Source organism: Choloepus didactylus, chromosome 14, assembly GCF_015220235.1.
Source record: "Choloepus didactylus isolate mChoDid1 chromosome 14, mChoDid1.pri, whole genome shotgun sequence".
Classification (NCBI taxonomy): domain Eukaryota; kingdom Metazoa; phylum Chordata; class Mammalia; order Pilosa; family Megalonychidae; genus Choloepus; species Choloepus didactylus.
This window is the reverse complement of record NC_051320.1, coordinates 85589335-85610665: the sequence shown is the minus strand read 5'-3', so window position 1 is coordinate 85610665 and position 21331 is coordinate 85589335. Positions and strand designations below refer to the sequence as shown.

At 38.7% G+C, this 21331-nt stretch overlaps 1 protein-coding gene across 6 annotated transcripts in view; it reads left to right on the top strand.

Annotated features, from left to right (window-relative positions):
* Nucleotides 1-21331, top strand: part of ASAP1 (ArfGAP with SH3 domain, ankyrin repeat and PH domain 1) — a 377838-nt gene that overhangs the window by 258651 nt on the left and 97856 nt on the right. For all 6 annotated transcript variants that reach the window (XM_037802373.1, XM_037802371.1, XM_037802368.1 and 3 more), the window contains exons 6-10: nt 8778-8852; nt 9335-9384; nt 14484-14613; nt 15871-15956; nt 20576-20651. In XM_037802373.1, coding sequence (XP_037658301.1) covers nt 8778-8852; nt 9335-9384; nt 14484-14613; nt 15871-15956; nt 20576-20651 — 417 coding nt within the window. The remainder of the gene's footprint in view (nt 1-8777; nt 8853-9334; nt 9385-14483; nt 14614-15870; nt 15957-20575; nt 20652-21331) is intronic.

Sequence of the window (21331 nt, the reverse complement as noted above, 5' to 3'; positions counted from 1 at the left end):
ATGTATGATGCTATTACTAGAAGTAATAATAGAGGGGGATATAGGGGAAAAATATACCTATTGCAAAGTATATACTACAGTTAGTAGTATTTTAATGTTCTTTCATCAACAGTAACAAATATACTATACCAAAACTATGAGTCAACAATGGAGGGGGGTGGTTTGGGGTATGGAAGGATTTGAGTTTCCTTTTTTGTGTCTTTATTTCTTTTCTGGAGTAATGAAATGTTCTAAAAATTGATTAAAAAAAAATTGTGGTGATGGATGCACACCTGTATGATGGTATCAGGCACAACTGATTGTACACTTTGGATCTTTGGATAATTGTATGGTATGTGAACAATCTCAATGAAAAAAAAAAGTTAATGTAATCATTCATATTTGTAGGATGTTGGGTTTTTTTTTCATTTAATGTAAGTAATATTGAAAATATTGCTAGTTATTATCATTCATTTACACCCTAAACAAAAAATAAGGCACTTCCAAAAAACAAAAAAAAAAATTTTGTGTAGCCAAAGAACCTTTGTTCAATTGGAAGCATACGACCTATTAAAGCAGTACTGCCCTTGTTGAAGCCAGGTCTGGAACCTGAGGCCTCTCTCCTGTCATCAGCAGCTGTCCTTGAAGGGGTTTTGCAGAATACAGAGGCACTGTCCATGACTTGGTTTTTAACTGTATAGAATGCTGGTCTTAGGTTTGCACGATACTTTACTTACCTAATCCCCTGTTTTGAACATTTGCATAGTTTCTATTTGCATTGTTTCTGCTTTTAGTAGAAAGCATCATTTGAAATCTCTGCACATGTCCATGATTATATAATTTAGATGCTGGTTTTGACTACTGCACAAATGCAAATACTTTGACTTCCCCTTCCTTTACCACTGTCTGAGAATCAGTTAGGAAATGAGGGGAAAGCTGCCTGTGCCCAAGACTCTGGTAGCCATGGTCAGTTCCTTGATCTGGTTGATATAATAAACTCACTTTCTTGAGATATTTACAACTTTTTTCAAAAGGTTATGTTTATACTGTGCCCAAAATTTTATAGTGGACATGATAGGCTATTTTAAAATAATTTCTTACTTTTGGGAGGGAGGAATAGGACTACCCTCTTGCTCTTCAGATAGTTTGAGTGTTTCCCTGGAGCTGTTTCATCAGTTGGTCTGGATTTTTTTGTACTGTGTTCACCTATCTCCAAAGCTCATTTAAAGTTAATCCTAGGTAATATAACTAGAATAAACTTTAGAGACCTTAGAGACAGTAGAGACCTCTCATTTTATGATGGCAGAAATGAGAAATGACCTGCTTAAACATACACAGCCAACTGGAGACAGGTTCAATTCTAGAATAGTTCTGACCTCTACCCTTTCTTCCTCAGTTGTCGAAGCCTGGCAGTCATTAGGTGGAGGGTCTCTCCCTGCAGCCAGATCCTGGGAGCAGTTGGAACCCTCCCTTCCTCTCCTGAGTCCCACTGTGCCCACCCCTGTTCTCCTGCAGAGCACTCTTGGAAGACCAAAACAGGTTGAAAACCGATCTCCTGGTTTGAAAAGGAATTTGTTCATTTATCCTCAGTCAGCATATCTTTTATTTGGTATCTGTAACATGGCTACGCTGCTAGGGCTTGATGTAGCGCAGTAGAAGGCAGAACAGTCACAGCCCTTGCCTTCAGGAAGCTTTGGTGTAGACAGTAAAGAAACCAATGAGAGATTGGTAAGGGCATTACTCTGTGAAAGTGAACATATTCTGCCACTGGTTGAAAATAGGAGATAAGACTTCTATTGGAATGGTCAAGGCCTCACTAAAGAAGTGACACTGAGACTGGAAAGCCCTTTGCTGATAGCTAAAGGAGGACTGTTCCAGGCAGATGGTAAAAAGCATGTGCAAAAAAGGTGACAGCGCAATGTTTCAGGAAGCTGAAGGAAGGCTGGCACTGGCATGGTTGAATTGTAGTGGGAATGAATAAAGGGGCTAGAGACAAGTTGGCAAGGCCAGACCTAAACTGGGAGCTTGGATTTGAATCCAGTTCTCTGACAAGTCACTGATGGGTTTTAAGAAGGAGAGTGATATGATCTGATAATAACTTTAATAGACCACTGTAAAAGCATAACACCAAGAACATAGGAATGGTCTTTGGAGTTAGTAAAATCCTTCAGTAATAACTTGTCTACTTTGCCCACTCTTTGACCTTGGGCCAGTTCCTGCCCCTCTGAGCTGCTTCCTCATTAATCAAGTGATACTAAGCCCTATCTTGCAGAGTCGTTCTGAGCAATAACTTCAGATAACACATTGTTCAGCACATAATAACCTCTGTCTTTTTAATAAACACTCCAATTCAGGCTGCTCTGCCTAGATTAGAACATAGAATAATGAGATGCATTATATTACCATTTATAGACACCGCCTTGCAGAACAAGGCAGGAAAACAAGTGAGGAGAACTGTGAGACTTATGAATTGAGGGAATGTGGTGCAGTATGAAGGACACTTGGGAACCCTTTCCCCACCTCAAAAGATCTATTCCAGTGCCTGAAATTCTATCATAGTTCTTTCTACTGCCACTGGTGAGCTTTTCAAATATCAAGAATCCTATGAAAAGAAATCTAGCTACTTTTTCTCGAGGGTCTGTGTTGTGCTGGGCATTTTGCATACATTTGCACCCAGTGACTATATCTCATTTAATGGTATAAGGAGTTGGCCTTATCATTCTCACTTTGTAGGTGAGGAAACCAAGTTCTGAAAAGGTTGAGCAACTTGCCCAGGCACACGCCAGGCTAAGTGTATGTCACCTGCTTGGCCAGGTGGGCAGTCTGGCAGCTGTGAAGGGTAAACTGCTGCAAATCCCTGAGCGGTGGGTGTGGAGGCAGCATTAATGCTCAGCTGTCTTGGGTTTGTAAGTGCCCTCAGCCTCTGAGCAAATTTTGTTTGTTTCCCCTTAAAACATATGCAGCCAAATAAAATAAATCTCAGTTTAATAGGTCAGTAATGGTTGATAGCAGTTGTTCATTGCAGTTTTTGAAACATTCTTATATCTATAAAAAGAAAGTACTGTAAACAGTTCATTGACTTTGGAGTCAGATCTAGTTTGTGGTTTGACTCCTGTTTTGAACAAGTTACTTAATAATACCCATGGGGTTATCAGAAGCATCAGATGAAACTGAGAAGCAGCCCAGCCTGAGGCCTGACACAAAGTGGGAGCTGCATTAATGTCAGTTTTCCTTGATCCTTTCACACCAGAATGGGTGCAGTTGAGGCAGGCCAGGCAGGGATGACAGTTGGCCACATGCCTCAGGCTTCTTGGCTCCAGGTCTGAACTTCTTCCCTGTGTCCTAATACCCTGGAAAATGGCCTAATGACAAGGCCCTTGTTTTTTTTTTTTTGTTTGTTTGTTTTTTTTGTTGTTGTTGTTTTTTAATCTTCATTTTATTGAGATATATTCACATACCACACAGTCATACAAAACAAATCGCACTTTCGATTGTTCACAGTACCATTACATAGTTGTACATTCATCACCTAAATCAATCCCTGACACCTTCATTAGCACACACACAAAAATAACAAGAATAATAATTAGAGTGAAGAAGAGCAATTGAAGTAAAAAAGAACACTGGGTACCTTTGTCTGTTTGTTTCCTTCCCCTATTTTTCTACTCATCCATCCATAAACTAGACAAAGTGGAGTGTGGTCCTTATGGCTTTCCCAATCCCATTGTCACCCCTCATAAGCTACATTTTTATACAACTGTCTTCGAGATTCATGGGTTCTGGGTTGTAGTTTGGTAGTTTCAGGTATTCACCACCAGCTACCCCAATTCTTTAGAACCTAAAAAGGGTTGTCTAAAGTGTGCGTAAGAGTGCCCACCAGAGTGACCTCTCGGCTCCTTTTGGAATCTCTCTGCCACTGAAGCTTATTTCATTTCCTTTCACATCCCCCTTTTGGTCAAGAAGATGTTCTCCGTCCCACGATGCCAGGTCTACATTCCTCCCCGGGAGTCATATTCCACGTTAAGGCCCCTGTTTTAAATAGTCGCTTCCAGGTAGTAAATAACTCTCTAGGGCATGAAGGAGTTACACTGGGCAGAATACCTCCTTTATCCCAGGGAATGGGTGACTTAACCACTAAGAGCTGGCTCATTATTTTAATTGGATTTTCCAGTGTGTCCAACGAGTCTGCAGATTTGCATTAGCCTTACTTTCAGAGAAACTATTTCTGTCTGTAGAAGGAAAGGGTAGAAAGAAGGTATCGGGCAGTGGAGAGAGAATGTCAGATTTAGTACAAGATGACAAAGTGAGCAAATTATGTCCTCGTTAATTAACACAGCCTTAGGCACATGTAGGGGTCTTCAAAATACCATTTGCAGAGCTGTGCTGCTCTCCTCTCCTGGGGAAGCCAAGTCCCTGCTGACTCTCTGCCCTCCAGGGGCAGCTCCGGCAGGGCAGGAACCGTTCCATTCAAGCCTGCCAGAAATTATAGTATGGTGTGGCCTACTCCTGCTTCTTGACTCCCCAGCTTTGTTTGGGTCCTGGTTAGCTAGTAAACACAACAGACAAGGGCCCTACCCTTAAGACGTATACCTTGTAGTGAGGAAAGACAGGTGATAAATTATAAACAGATAGACAAGAGAATTTCAATTATCAAAGCCAATATTAATTTTATTTTGTTTGCTTAAATAAGTCCCTTTTGCATGGAGAAGAGATAAACCTCACCTTTTCCTGTCTGCTTTACTCCAAATTTCTGGTCAGGCTTGATATATATACTGGCAGGGAAGATATGTCTTTTGTAAGGAAAGAAACTTAAACAGGAGTCTATTTGGAAAGCAGATATCATTCTTGAAATGATTCTAATGTGTTGATTGCTTAATAAAATAAAAAAAAATACTCTTTTTAAGACATACTCCACCTTGTAGGACTCAAATCATGCTAAGAACTTAAGTTAATTCATTTTTATCATTAAAGGAAAGGAAATAGATTGGAAGTTGAGTAAATGGAAATAGAATAATCAATAGAATTTTAGTAAAATGAGTGGGCAATAATTATATGAGAGAGTTGAAGAGTTGAAAGGCTTTTCAAAAAAATCCATTACAGATGATGAAGGTGATACAGGATGTTTATCCACCCATATTATTATTGTGTTGCATTGACCACATTGTAATTGCCCATGAAGTTTCCTTAGTTTGCAAAAACTCTTGCTCTGGCCATGGAAAGGATTCCTGAGAGAATGGGGTGGGGAGGGGGGGAGGACAGGAATATTACAGAATCCTATGACCACAAAGTCATGTAATCTATCCCTGTCACAGAGCAATACTCTAAAATATCTAAGAACATAGGTTTTCTCTTCACTGAGATGTCCGAAGAAGGAAATTTTGTTTTTCCCCTTGGTGACCATTTCTTAAAAGTTTCTTCTTTTGCAATATGTCTGCTTTCTCTTGATCTCTCTTTTATATCTTGATAATGATACTCAGGTAGCTACTATTCAGTTTTCTCTTAAAACTGTCTCCTTTGCCTTCTTTTTTTTTTTTTTTTTTTTTTTTTTTTAATTAAACAAATTTATATGGGTAAGTTGGGAAGAATTTGTAAGTTTTAGATTTTCTTTTTCCCGTGTCCTTTCCATAGGCTTATCAGCCCCCAAGAGTATATGTGTGGATAACCACAAAGAAATTCTTGATTCTTGGGGTTTTCCATCAATGTAACCATGCTCCCCACCCACTGCCACCATGGTAGTGACATTGAAAGGTTAGGACTTGTGTTGGTTGTGTGGTCAATACATGGCTTTTGAGGGATTTTCCTTCTGAACACCCCCTACATTCAGCACTAACCCTGGAGTTTCCTGATTCTTTCAGTGTCATGTTGTAATGCAGCCTTTAGAGCAAGGTGGCAATAACATTAACGTACTTTTTAGTTTTTCCTGCTTCATTATGCAAAGGATTTGAGGCATTGATTAAAACCCTAATTTAGGACTAAATGTTTAAAAAGGTTTTATAATCACTGTCTTTTCATTTTTTAAAAAAATTGTTCTTTTATTGAATAAATAATATATTACATGCTACCCCCCCCCCCCAAAAAAAAATGCAAAAAGTTGCACAGTAAGTAGTCTCCTCTCTCACTCTGTCCTCTAGCCACCCAATTTCCCTCCCTGGAGGGAACCAATATTAGCAGTTTGCTGTGTATACTTTCAAAAATAGTTTAAGCGTAGACATGTTTTTTTCCTCTTTTTATAAAAATCCTTGCACCCCATAAATACTCTTTCACACCTTGCTTTTATCACATAATAGTGTATCTTGGAGATATTTCCAAAGTTAGGCATAAAGAGTTTTTTGTTTTTATGTCTTTTGCTTAGAAGTTCCATAATTTATTTAGAGAGTCCCCTTTGGGGCACCTAACTTTCTATCAGTGTAAACTGTCATGTAGAGAAGAATCTTGCGTACCTACTCTGTGCCAAGCAGTATTCTGAGTTCTGGGAATAAAGCAGTGAACATACAGACCCCACTCTCAAGAAGCTCAAGTTCAAATTGGGGAAATAGACACAAGCAAATAAAGAAACTGTATACAAATGGTTGGGAATGCTGAAGTACTTGGAAGAAAAATGATGCCAGGATCTCTGTGAACAAGGAAAGTAGATACTGGCCTGATCCATGAGGCCCCTGCCCCACCTACCTGGGATCTACACAGACCCCCTCAGCCCCGCGGAAGGGGGCCTGCTGCGGGGGCTTGTGCCCCAGGAATAAAATTGTTGAGGACTCAGAGCAAAATATTCCAACTAACTGTCTAGGGCAGGGGGTGAATTCTATCAAATTTTTTTTCCCCTCTCACAACTCTTGACTACTGTTTTTCAATTTTATTTTTCTATTATCATCTGCATGCTTCACCTGCTCCCCAGAACCTTTTGTAGCCTTTTTTTTCTAACCACTTACCCATTCCATGAAATTGTATTACCACAGATATACCATACATCAGTTTATAAATTGTGGCCCTTTGAAGGGCCACAAACCTTATTAATGTCTAATAATTTTCACTTCCCCTGCCCCCAAACCAATGCCCTAGGCCCTCAGAATGCAGACTCTCAAGCTGTGAACTGCTCTTGGCAGCTGGCCTACCAGCCAGCCTGTTTTCTCTGCCTGAGTGGTGGGGAAGCACATTGACCAAGTTGTCCTGTTAGGAATACTTCGTCTTTGAAATAAGAAAGAATCGGTTGTTTCTCATCCAAGCGCTCTGCTGGTTCCTTGTGTGTGAAATTAGCTGGTATTCAGGGAGGGTAAAGATGTAGAATGACATGTGAAGTTCAGGAAGTCTAGGATGAGAACAGGAAGGGGGGAGGGAGACATTAAGAGCAAAAGGAAGGGTCTTTCTGTTCCCTGTCCTTCTCTCTGCTCCCACATTACCTTATTCACATTTAACATTCCATAGCATTTTAAAAATAAAGGTTTAATTAGCTTGTACTGAGTGTTAGGGAGTAAGCAAGCCCTTTTCATGTCCATTAACCCATTCCATTTTCATGACAGCCACTCTTGACAGGTTCTTATATCCTCACTTTACAGATGTGGTACCGAGGGTCACGTACAAGGCCCTTAAGTGTCAGGTTGGTCCCTTGTGCCACTGTCTTCCCTCTGCCTCTAATACAACACTGAGTATCGTAATGCAGTACAACGGATTGCATACTGACTCCCTTCCTCCCCAGAATGCAAGCTCTGCGAATGCAAATGTGGTGTTTTATTCTCTGCCTACCCAGCCCCTGGTATAGTGCATGGCACAGAATAGGTACTCAGTAAATTGTTGGTGGAAGGATGGCTGATCAGATGGATGGAATGACGAATTAATTCATGACATAAATAAAATCTCGATTCTCCGTCTGTAATCTGGATCTGCTCTCAGGTCCCTGGGGTTTTCATTCCACACTACTTCAACTGTTTTCCCCGAGTTAGTGGGGTTCTCCTTGAAGACAACTAAATTGTAAACTCTTTTCAGTCCTTGTTCTGTTTCTTCTCTCTCTGGCACTCATATCTGATCATCCCTCCCTTGTTTTTCTTGCCACTTTTCTCTCCAGCTGGATGGCAGCTCCAGCACTTTCTCCTCTGCAGTGCCTTCTTTTGTACCATCATAAAATCAAGGAGACCACTGCCTCATAGCAGTGAAAAACCCTGCTCCCCATCTGTAGGTTGCACTTCCTAAATATTGCATCTTTTTAAAGAAATTTAGGTACTGAGGGTACAGTTGTGAACAGGACATTGAAGTCCCTGCCCTCATTGATCTTATGTTCCATTGGGGTAAACAGAATAAACATATAACAGGGTAATTTCAGATAGTAATAAATTTATAAAAGAAATATAAAAGGGAAATGGTAAAAGCCAGTTGTATCATCCCTTCCTTACTCTGACAAAGGCGTTTGAGGTAGTCACACTGAGGTCCACAGTTTCAGTAGGGGTGGTTACAAAACTTATAAAATGATTTGAGGAATTATTTGTAGATGTATATATATAAACTGTATCATAGTGTTTGAAAAGAGCACAAGCTCTGAAGCCTGACTTCAAATCCCAGCGCTCTGTTCCTGAGCCGAGTGGTTCTACACAAGTGGCTCACCCTTCATCTTAGTTTCTTCCACTGAAAAGTGAGGATAGTGATACTACCTAACTCATGGAGGAGTGTGCAGGCTAACGAGATGATGCATGTAAAGCCCTTAACCAGAGCCTGAGAGTGGCAGATCCTCAATCAACACTGGCTGGTTTTACTGTTCCAGATGTGCTTGCTTGCTTAACCGTCTCCCTTGTTTCCTTTGCTTTGCTTTTCAGCTCCAGGGTCTGAGCCACAATGTGATCTTCACTTTGGATTCCTTGTTAAAAGGTGACTTAAAGGGAGTCAAAGGAGTAAGTGTTCAGAAATTTGATTTTTTTTTCCCCTCTTAAGATCATAGTGGTACTTATATTTGAAAGGCACTCAACATTTTTGACATAAGGAATGTTCTCGGGAAACAATCATTGGAAATGATGTGCCAGTTCACATAATGTTATTGACAAAGGAACAAGATTAGACACTTTCAAGAGGACTAGTGAGAGACATGGCAGTGGCGGGGGGCAAAGTCCAGTCTCAGCGACCTCGGTGACCCTGTGGCCCTAATCTCTCAGAACCTTGGGGTCCTGCTCCATTGACATGATCAGGGCCGCTCACCTGCCTGCTGCTCCCGGGACTATGTGTAATACACGGTGTGACATGCAGGAAAGTGTTGTGTGTAGAGCTTCAGGCGCCCTGTACAAAGGAAAACATTTTGGTTAAGATGTTACTTCAAAAGTCTTCATTGATCCTAAAGAAAAGTAAACATCCTATTTCAATTCGTTTTCTCGTTTCTAAGGATCTCAAGAAGCCATTTGACAAAGCTTGGAAAGACTATGAAACAAAGTTGTAAGTATTTTGTGTGTGTGTGTGTGTTTTGTTTTGTTGTGTATTTTTATGTTGTCAGGAATTTGCTAAACCATAACTGAAAGAAGGACAGAGCCCTTAACTTATAACGTCTCATCAAAAAACTGTTCAGTATATCCTTGCAAAGCCTAAGCGTCTGAATATACCAACTTAATTAAGTGATTATATCCTTGGAGCTTGTTGTCTGGAGTGAGATATGCTTTTCCTAACAATTATTTTGAAATCCATGGCTTATGATATTAATAGCCAAGTTGTAGATCTTTAATTATTGCAACTTTCATTATAGTTAGCATGTAACTGGATCATTTACCTTTCTGTATAGTATGGCATCTGGGAAATAACAAAAATAATAGCTAATGTTTGTGACATCCTTCTGCATGTTAGGACCTAAGCTAAATATTTTAACATGCATTACCTGCTTACCACAGCCCTATCAGTGGGCTGATTTCACTGTTTTATAGGTCAGGAAACTAACGCCTGGAGAAGCTGAGGTGCTTGCTGAGGGTTTTAATGCTAGTAAGTGCTGGGCTGGCATTCAGTCCTTGTCCATCTGACTCAAGTCTGCCACCTTCCGGCCCGTAGGGTCTGGGGTCGTTGTGAGGGATTCAGGAGAGAGAGCATGCAGGAAGCGCTTGTCATGGTACCTGGCTGGTCTTCAGCCTCGTGCCCATCCTCCCGTGTCCTTTATTATTATTACTCTAATGTCCTGTAACGCCAGGCTAAGTGGTGGGGGGGGGGGGGGGCGGGGGGTGGAACTATGCATTTAAAACATTTAATAATAAACATCTTGGCTGTAAACTTGGGCAACTGTAAACCAAGAAAAATAAAAGTATTTCTATAGGCAACAGTAATAGCAGAATGAAAACAGAAGCAAAAGAAAAACAAAGTTGGGATTAAGTTTTTTCCCAAAATAAACTATTTTCGTAGTCACTTACATAATAAGTGCATTTTTTGGGGGAATTGCTATCTTGGAAATACTTTTGTGTATTGACAGTTAACACAGCTGAGGAAAAAAAAGGTTCTTAAACGGTCTGTCAGCTGATGTAAATGAATGCTCTGGGCCATCAAGCCTTTCTGTTTGAAAACTGGGTCATGACTGCTTACATTCAGGAGCTGCAGTAAGGCCCCTGCCTGGAGGTAACGGTGCCACCCACTTAGGAAGGAAATGGAACTAAGTACTGTCAAACTAGGGAGGAGGGCTGCAGTCCACAAAGGAGGACAAAAAACCCTGCTCTAGACTTTGTTATGGAATGTATCTCCTTTGTAGAACATGCAACAGCAAAACAAGATACGCATGCTTTGTCAACTAAAGTTCTATCAGTATTAGGAGATATAACTATACTTATGTTAAAAATCTGCATTAGTTAAAGACCTTGAAGTACCTTGTGGTCACTATTATGAATATCATTGAATCACAATCATTCTAGGATGATCAATAAAATGCCCTTCTTAGCATTTCTCACGGCACACATGGACTTGTCTGGCTGTTCATTTTGTATTGTCCTCCAGAATCTAAACTCACTGAGGGCAGTGACCACATTATTCTTATTTTTAGTGTTAATGTTACATGCCTAGCTGAGTCTTTGGCAAATAGTGGATATTTATTGAAGGAATAAATGAATTATCAAGTCCTGGAAATGTATAACAAGAATATAAGTCGAGTGGCTCCTGATTTTGGGACTTCTTCAGAAAGTTTTTGTGTTTGATTTTTTTTTTTTTTTTTTAAATCACTGTTAACAAATTATTTTCCTAAGGTAGGCTTTTTTTCTCACTGAAATAGAGTGTTGCAGGAAGAAAAAGACACACATTTGTTTATTTGGTATAAAAATTCCTACTTTTCAAGGTTTTTCTAAGGACGAAATGAGGTAATGTATTAAAGCAGTTGTCAGTGTCTAACATAGGGTAGGCACCCAGTAAATCATTTGTTAGGTTTTTTTGTCATAATTCATTTTTATTTTGTCAAAATAATACCTCTACATAGAATAAAATGTCAAATAGTACTTGTATCAGTTAGGACTTACTTTGCATATAAGGGAAATCCCAATAACAGTTGTTTCAACAAGCTAGAGGGTTATTTTCCCCCCTCCTCACATAAAAGAAATACAGAAGTAGGGCAGTTGAGTCAGCCTTCTTTAAAGATCCTTCTCAAATTCTCCACCTAGCAACTTCCGTGAAAGTTAGTTCTGGAAGATAGTTTTTGATTATGTGTGCTTTGCTGCATCTAATGATGAAGGGGAAAATAAATATTAAATAGGCAGTGAACGTGCTTCTAAGGAAAATGCCGCAGTCCTCTGCCCACCCTTGCCTATTCTTCTAGTCCCTTTCCCCTTTCCAGTGCTTTTACTGGGGGTGTCTAGTGACATGTTCTTCTGTAATATTCTTTTGCTGTTATTTCTTGGTTGATCTATGGTAGATTGACTCATGCTGTAGTAGATGATTATTTAGCTCTCTTACACGACTGCCCCATCACTTGCCCATCTCTGTTAGTTCGATATGGTTAATACCAAAATATGTGCTTAAATTAGTTGTCATTGTTTACAATTTTATGTGTATAAATATTCATTGCCAATCTGACTGGCATATTAATATTGTATTTCCAGTCTCAGAACAGTTTTTTTTTTTCTTTTTCTTAACTAAATAATTGCTTCATTTCTTCATTTGCTTCTTTTTATGTGAATCTTAATCATCTGTTCCAACAGTTGCCAAACACCTATCAATGATATTTCTGTTTAGAAAATACATTGTATATGTTATTATACTGATAATATATCTGTTATCATTTAATTAATCTGTCAGTTTCTTCTTTTCTTTCCTGGAGATATCCTTCCAGAGCTCTTTAGATCTCTGTTATCATGTAGCTGTTATCCTGGGACTGCCTTTGGCTTCTCTTTTATGTCATATTTCCTACTTCCTTTTCCTGGTTTTGTCCCATGTTTGGCTAAAATACCTTCTCTAGTAGCTTCCTGGGAACAGCTGTAAAGGAAGGTAAAATGTTCAGGTTTTGAAATACCCAAAAATATCTTCATTCCACCATCACACAGAATGAGAATTTGGCTGAATATAAAACCTTGGTTTTATAATCTTTTTCTCTCAAAATGCAGAAGGCATTGCCCCATCATTTTCTAATTTCCAGTGTTGCTTTTGAATACTCTCATGCCTTTCTGATTCTCATTTCTTTGTATCTAACCTGTTTGTTCTTAGTTTCTTATTTTTAGTTAGAAAATGTTCAGAATCTTCTCTTAACAAAAACTTTTAGAATTTTCTTGATGTGCATTGACCTATTTGCAGCTTCTGGAAAATTTTCTTGTAACTCCTTCCATCTGTTTTTGTTTGTTTGTTTTGTTTTGTTTTCTCTTCTCTTTCTTTCTTTCTAGAACTTCTTATAATATTAATGTTGGACTTCCTAGATTGTTCTTTCAGTTTCTTCCCTTTTCTGTCCTATGTTCTTGGTTTTTTTGTTTTAGATTATTTCTTCAACTTTTATTCCCTGCAGTTGACATTTTAATTTTGGCTATCATATTTTAAATTTCTGAAAACCCTTTTATTTTTTTAAAATCGTTTCTTGTCTTTGTTTCATAAATGCAATTTCTTAGCCCTCTGGGGATTTGATCACATTTTATAAAATTTATCTGCTCTCTTACTGCTTCTGTTTCCTCTTTCCTACCTCCCCTATTCCAACCCCACTCCCCCCATCCCTCATTCCTCCCACACATTTGTAATTGATCTCTCTTATCCTCAATTACCGAATAATCCTTGGTTACCTATTCAGCTATCAGAGTTTTGGAGTGAGTCACCCAAAAGCTGATTGAAAGCTCTGTGCATGAGCAGAGCTTGCCAACCAGTGAGCTTTTTTTATAGGTTTTAGGATGCCAAGACAGCTTTTATATCAGGAGGATTCCCAGTGTTGGAATCTGGGAATCTGTCTTCTGGGACCATGCAGCTCTGTCAGCCCCCGGCCTAACTGATCGTATATCATGGTATTCCCGGTGCTGCTTGAGCAGGGGAGGCAGGGAGCCTCATGGTTCTCTGTGCTGATTTTCCTTTCCTCTTTTCCAGTCATGCTCTTGCAAATATTTGTTGAATTCTCTCATTTTTTATCTCTAATTCTTCTTGTCTTTAGGATTTTATATATTTTTATGCCTTTATCAGTTTACTGAGATGGCTGGATGAAGAAGAAATAAACGTGGTCAAGCCACATGTTAAACCAGAAGACAGTTATTGTTGTTAAGTTATGCCTTCACCACCCCCAGTAACCCAATCCACCTCACCCCCGTACTTCTCAAGCTTCTGTAGCTTCCTGCTTCTCCTCCTACCCATCTCACTGGAGAGAAAACTGAGGTGTATTCTCTTTCTGGGAAAATACCTGCCTTCACTCCTCTGTGACTACTAAGGTGTCATGATTAAAGATGTACCTAGATACAGTATTATGGTATTAGAGGGAATCCCAGCCAGGTTTGTAGGAGATTTTTCATTGGGTTGATCGTTGATTTTCCACTGTGTTTGTATATAGACACAGATATTGGCTTTGGTTCCCCACCACCACTTTCAGAAAAGACATGAAGGATGAATCAGTTAGTCTTTGCATTCACAGCGAGAAATTATAGGCTGTTTTTAAAATTAGAAGTCTGTTTTCAAATTAAGTGGAGTTTTGGAAGGAGGGTTGTGATTATTGGTGTTATTACTGGAGTGTTATCTATTATAGCCAAGCACTAGCTTCAAGTACTGTATGTTAAGTCTCATAATCTATTGATAATCAGGTAATGTCTCAGACCTCCAACTTTCAGATTTTCCATAATCATAAAATTCTTTAACCAAGAAAAATGTAACAGATTTCCTAAATGAAACAGATTTCCTAAATGTAGCAGATTTCCTAATGAAAATCCATAAAATGTGTTTTCCTAAATGAAAATCCATAAATGTGTTGTTCTCTTTGGATTTAGAATTTTTACTTCTGGCTGATGCTACCAAATAAGAGTTCCTGCCTCATAACTTTAAAAATTAAGAAATTATCAGTGGTTCTTGTTAAGGGAAAGACATGAGTGCATTATTTTGAAAAATTATGACATCACCTTTAATTACAGTACAAAAATTGAAAAGGAAAAAAGAGAGCATGCCAAACAGCACGGGATGATCCGCACAGAGATTACAGGGGCCGAGATAGCAGAAGAAATGGAGAAGGAAAGGCGCCTCTTCCAGCTCCAAATGTGTGAAGTAAGAACAAACTTAACCATTTGCCTTGAATTTTAATAGCTGTAATCTTCTGCTAGTCAGCAGTTTTTATGCTTAAAAAACAGGTTGTGTTTGATTATTAGAGGAGGGGACTGTTTCTTAAGGATTCTAATCTCCATTTTTCTCCAAGCCTTTTTTTTGGACCCGCCATTTCACTGTTGTCTCGTATTTTGAGCCTTGGTCCTATGGGGCTGTTTAAGCCAAAATGAGATTCTTTGGTGAGAACCTTAATGTTGCTTGTGAGTGATTGTGGAAGAAAAATTCCATGAGGAGTAACACTGGTGAATATTAAAGTTACTGGAACAAGTTTTGGAGCATGTTTTTTCTTTAACCATGTGTCCAGTTTGAGTGTTTGAATGAAAGCTTTAAGTAAGTGATCATTAAGAAAGTGGGAATTCATGAAAAAATGCATTGAAAAGCATGCTGCTTAAACTTAGAGCAGTGGCGCAGTGGTTCTCAAATGGGGTTCCCCCCAAGCACTAGCACTCCTTGACCTAGAGAGCAACCCATTCGGAAGCTGAGATTGAGTATCGGAGTTCCTAGTGTAGTTTTCAGAAAATATTAACATAATTAGACTTTTCTCAATTTTAAGATTTTCTCCCTTAAATTTTCCTTTTTTTTTTTTTCCTATAAACCTTTGGTTCTTTCTCACACTTGTCGCTTATGAGCACTCACACAATAAAACAAGTGAACAAGAAGCAAACAGTGTCAATAGAAAATCTTGGCCAATAGTGAAAATGAAAGCCAGCAGTGTTTAGTTAACTGCATAAATTAACAATGGCTTATTTTTATTCTTTCATTTTTGGGTAGCAAAATTTCTTTCTAGGTCACTGCCTAGGACTAAAAGTTTCAGCATCATATGGTATATTCCTCAAAGAGCCTATTATTCCACTTGTTTTCTGCAAAGAACAATCTATCTTTCAGGTGTCTTACCACAGGAACTGTAAGTTTGAGAGCCACTGCACCAAGGAGGGAAACAGTGCTTCCAGAATGTTTTGCTTTGTTTTACTTCTGCTTGTCTAGTAAACTAATCTCAAGAACTCATAAAATGTTAACCTCTAACTGATTGCCTTGTTTTGTGCACTGTGTGCCTTGCCAAATCAGCATTCCTCAAACTAAGTTCTCGTCTAGCAGCCATTTTGAGGCCTCTTAACTTGTGCTGATTTACGTAGGTGCTCTACCACGTGTACCCATGACTGCCTGCAGTTATCAACATAAAGTACTATTTTATTTCTACAGTATCTCATTAAAGTCAATGAAATCAAGACCAAAAAGGGTGTGGATCTGCTGCAGAATCTTATAAAGTATTATCATGCACAGTGCAAGTAAGTAGAATTTTGTAATCATTTTTGTTAGCCTGAATCAGGCCTCCCTCACATCATTGTTTTTGTGTTTTTTTTTTTTTAATTCTTTCTTTCTGTTCTTCATTGTTCACTTTATATAGTGATACAATAACTTTCTTCAGAAAAATAAGAAATGGTACTATCTTTGATCTTCATTGTTTTATATAAACCAGTAACTCACCGAAGGGCAACTATTTGCTCTAAAATGCTGTCCTCCTTACAAACTCTAGTGTTGGCTTTGACAGCCTATGGAGCTCTTATTACAGATGCCTATGTCCCTATCACTAAAGAGGCCTTTCTGGTGATCATGTTAGGGACCCATGAGCTTGCCCTTTGCAGTTGTGGGTATGCTACAGCATGTCAGGGTAAATGTGAAGGTTCCTCTGTCCATTAATTTCCATTTAAATTTTTCTAGCATTTTATAGCATTAAAATTCGGTAATATTTCTTTCAAGTTGCTTATTTAAAATTGAAATCAGTCCTGTTGTCCCTAAGGCCAGGGAAATAATGAAGCCCATTTTGTGGGCCTGTGGCCATCATGTTTTGAGCTACTTCTCCCTGCCTGGCATTTTAAGTACATTATCACAATGTTCACAAGCACTTTCCCAGGTATTTAACTCCATTTCCTGTATAAGGACACTGAGGCTCAGAGACCCAAAGGTATGTTGTTGTTCAGTGGTAGAGCCAGGATTTTGACCCAGATCAGCCTGATTTTTTTTTATTATCTGTGCTCCAGAAATAGGAAAATTCATGTACAGATCCCACCTGTGCCGCTTATTTGCTAGATGACCTTCATGAGGCCACTTGTCCGTGCAACCTCAGTTTCCTTTTCTGCCAAAAAGGGTGAATAATAATAAATAACTGTTTTTGGATTGTAATAAGAATTTTAAAAAGAAATATTCTACAGTGTGCATAGTAGTGAGTGACTGACATAGAGTAGTAAACTCTCAGTTACATATGGTCTGCTGTATTATTACTGGTGTAGTCATAACCTGTTGCCTGAAGATCTCGTTATATTTCAGTAATTTACAGAGAAAGTGACATGGATTTTTTGCTTTTGGTTCAAGGAACAAATGGAATGTCACGGGGGTAAATTTTTCTGTTTAAAAGGCTTATGTGTTCAGGTTCTGTGGTAGGTAATCATAACTGACATTTGTGCTTCACTTTCTGATTAACAGACACTATCAGTAATCACTCAGCTAATGTTCCTTGAAACTAGGTAATGTTGTCCACATTTGGAAATGAACATGCTAATATTCAGGCAGGGTTCATAACCTGTCCAAGGTTACACATGTAATATGATTTAGAACCCAAATATGACTGGACTCCTTTGGACTCCTAAGTCCTGCATTTTCTCTGAACCAGAGCCAGCTAAAATAGAGGGAAGAAGGAAATGGGGAACAGAGAAGCCCACTGCCTTTAGTGAAATGTTTTGGCAGATGATTTGTGGTTGTGTCCTACCAGCTCCACGGCTGGAACCATGGGGTGGGGGTGGGGGTCTCAAGCACAGAAGGAGGTCTACAGAGGAACAGTGCATTTGACAGGGTGCTGATGGGGCAGTTAGTAATCCATTACTGAGGAACATCAGGGACATCTCCTTCTCCCTGCAGCCTGTCCTCCACTCCTGTGCCTGTTTCTTACCAAAGCCTAGAAATTGGCCTAAAAATAACTTTCTGAGAGGGGCTCAGCTCAGCCTTGTCCTTCCAGACTAAACTTCGATTCTTTAACCTTGTCTCTGCCTGAGTAATTTATGATCTTTTTTAGAAAAGAATTTTTTTAATGAAATTTAAGGAAAGGGAAAAACCCGTTAATTTCCTCACCCATAAGATTGCCAGATTTCCTGTATATGATTTGTCTTGATTATGAAAATGGGATCACACTGTAAATTAAAAGTGATTCTTCATTACACTGATTTTTCTTAGTGTTTGTAATGTTCTTGAGGAATTTAACTGTGGGAAAAAGATTTGTTGGGGTCTTTTTTAAGCCTTTCAGTTGGTAGAAATTTGTCCCCCCCTCTAGCTTCCTTCCCCCTTTGCTATTTAAATAAGTTTTCACTTTTATCAGTGCCGTCTCTCACTAAAACAGTTCCTCTTTTTCCTTAAAATTTATAATTTGTTCATTCTTTATCTGGAACAGCACTGTTCAATAGAACTTCCTGTGATGATGGAAACTGTTCATCTTCTTCCTATCTAGTATGTCAGCCACTAGCCACATGAAGCTACTGAGCACTTGTAATGTGGCTAGTAGTATGACTTTGGAAACTGAATTTTTTTATTTTAATTAATTTAAATTTAAAGAGTCACATGTGATTAGCAGCTACCATATTGGAAAGCACATATCTAGAGTATTCTCATTTAAACTCAACCTTCCAGTGCATTTGTTCCTTTTTTAAAAACATGATGATTAAATTCCCTTTATGATGAAAGTCAAAATGAAACTCCTTTACAAAAATTTCTGCAAAAAAATTTCTGCAAACAACTCCTTATATGAGAAACCTATGCAGCTCCAGGGAAGAAAGCCAAAATTCACTGAACACATCCTAAATGCCTAGTATTTTTCTGGGTGATTTCATAAGCATTATCTGTACATTTTACAGATGAGCAAACTGAACCTGAGAAAGTAAGTAACTTGCTAAGGTTCCATAGCTAGTAAATCCCAGAGGGTATATTCTAGGTCATAAACCTCTGACTCTAAAACCCTTGCTTTTTCCCATTGTAAGAAGTTATGACAATATTCCTCTTACATTTAAGTGCTCTACCTTCAAGACTTTTCTCCAGAAATTATTTAAGTACAGTATCAGAGACCAAAATCAGTTTCACTTATGGTTAACTTTGTAGCCATACTTTTACCTCTGTGACAGCACGTCTTCTAACCAAATAAAATGCTGGATCAGGTTGGCACTTATGGGGGCCTGCTTTGTGTAAAGCATAGCCAGCCTCTCTAGGGCTGGCCCTTAGGCTTGGTCTAAGACTGGTCAAAGATGCCATCCCTTTAACTGATGGGACCAGGGAAATTGAGCTGAGCTTGATAGAAGGAGTGAGGTTTGGCAGGTAGGTATAGTGGGGAAGGGCTTTCCAGGCAGAGGGAACAGCATACCAAAGGCTAGGGGGGAGGAGTCAGAAAGAGCAAGTAACTAGAAAGAATATAACATGGCGGGAACCTAGAGTTTTTAAAGGGAAATGGTGGAAATTAGACTGGAAAGGTATTCAGGGACCAGAACACAAAGGTGCTTCAATTCTATGCTAAGAACTTCTAACTTTCATTGCTGTAGACAGTGATGAAAGATTGAACATTAGAAGATGAAAATTTAAATGCATTGTCTAGTTAAAGAAGGTTAGCAAAAAGGCCCTCTTTCTTCCCATCACTGTTGATAAAAGACTTTCAAAAGATAGTGTTTCTCTTCCGTATTTTAGCAAGAGTCTCTGCTGAAGATGGGAGCCTTAAATAATTTTGGAACTTGCAGGACTCAGTTCACTCTGAAGGCCACTTCTGATTGAATGTTTTGTTGAATGTACATGTTAAGCTAAAAAGGAAATGTGGGTTAGCCCAAGATGTGCCCTAAAAATTCTTGGTGTTGTTTCATTCATAGCCATTTACTGACCATCTGCTCCATGCCGAGCCTTCTGCTTGGCACTGTGACACCAACATGAGAGACCGTCCCCTTCCTCAAGGACTTGTTTCATGGGGAAGACGGCACAACAGATACAGTGTATTGAGAAATAATCCACTATGGAGGCATGGTTAGGGTAACTTCCAAACGGGCAGTGAAAATTCTCAATACCTACCAGTTTACTGAGGTATCTTCACTTAGTTGTCGAGAGCAGGGACTCAGAATCAGACAGACCTGGATCTGAATCTCATCTCTGCCACTTGTTAGTTTTGTGAGGTTGAGCAAATTAAGTACTTGCTGTGTACCTCAGTTTACTCTTGTAAAATGGAGATGAAATTGAAGTTCTGAACTCTCATTAGGGTTGTCGTGAGGATTAAATGAGATGACTCATGTAAACTGCCTGGTACAGTGCCTGGTATATGATAAGTGCTCAAAAAAATACTAGCTCTTGTTATTATTCAGGGTGAAATAATGAGAACTTCTTATATGTGTGGTAGGATGAAGCTTTCCAAATCCATCAGCACCACTGATTTAGAATCCTGTGTCTTAAGTGTGTGTTAGAAAACAGAGATCATTGGGGAACTGAGTGAACCCTGACTTTCCTCTTCCCTTTTTTTCTAGTTCAGTCACACTTCTCCTTACAGCGTCCATTTCAACTTCATGTTATCCCACTGCTTAATGTGTCTTCCCTCTCCTTTGAATTCAAATATGGCAAACCAGAGAGAATTGCTCTGTGTCTAGAGTCACCATGCTGGCACTGCAGCTGTAATTTGTAGTATCTACTTGATATCTACTTGATATTTACTGGCTGCTGTCAAATGGTACCCATTCATTACTTGTTTGTTGGAACATCTTTTTTAAATACTGAAATGAGTTTTAAAATGTTTTGTGAAGATGTATGGGTAGAAGTAAAAATAATTTCAGATTTTGTAGGTTATCATGTTTCACTTCTTTTTATACTGCTGCTAAATCTCCAATGTTTTCCGTTGTAGTTTCTTTCAAGACGGCTTGAAAACAGCTGATAAATTGAAACAGTACATTGAAAAACTGGCTGCTGATCTCTATAATGTAAGTTCTTTATAAAATAAGTTCTTTAACTTGCTATCTTGGATGAATATCAATACATTTGAAATCTGTTTTAGAAGAGTAGGGAAGAAAAAAGAACCTTTTTCAGTTGAGTGATGTGTCATTACAAACCCAGTACAGATAAGCCTTCATTTGAACTCAGAGAAGTAACCAATGGCCAGGTATTCTGAGACACCCTTTGAGGAGAAGGGAAAGCAGGGAGGGGAGTGCATAACCATCTATTCTAGTTGGTTTTCCATTCTGAGTTCAGTAACATCACGTATGAGTACTTTTCAATCAAAAATTGCAGGAAGAGTATTTGATCCTGGAAGGATAAAAAATTAAGTAACTGTTCTTGGTACAAGCTTATGGATGTATTTTTTGATAGTTTATTTTTGCTTGTTTTAGTCTCTTTCTCTTTTCCTAATGTGTAGGTTTTGCTTTTATAATTAAAAAATCAAAAAGAAAATTGTTTTGGGGGAAAAAAAACCTGAATGTATATGTAGAAGTGACTAACTTGTTCCCCATAAAGCACTTGGCAGTGATTGCTATTAAAAGTATATGTATTATGAGTTCAGCAACATGTGTTCAAATAAGGTTTTGGAACTAATAAATACTTTGTATCCTTATATAATTTTAAAAATACACAGCCATATATTTTTACTGACTTTTAATAGTTAACA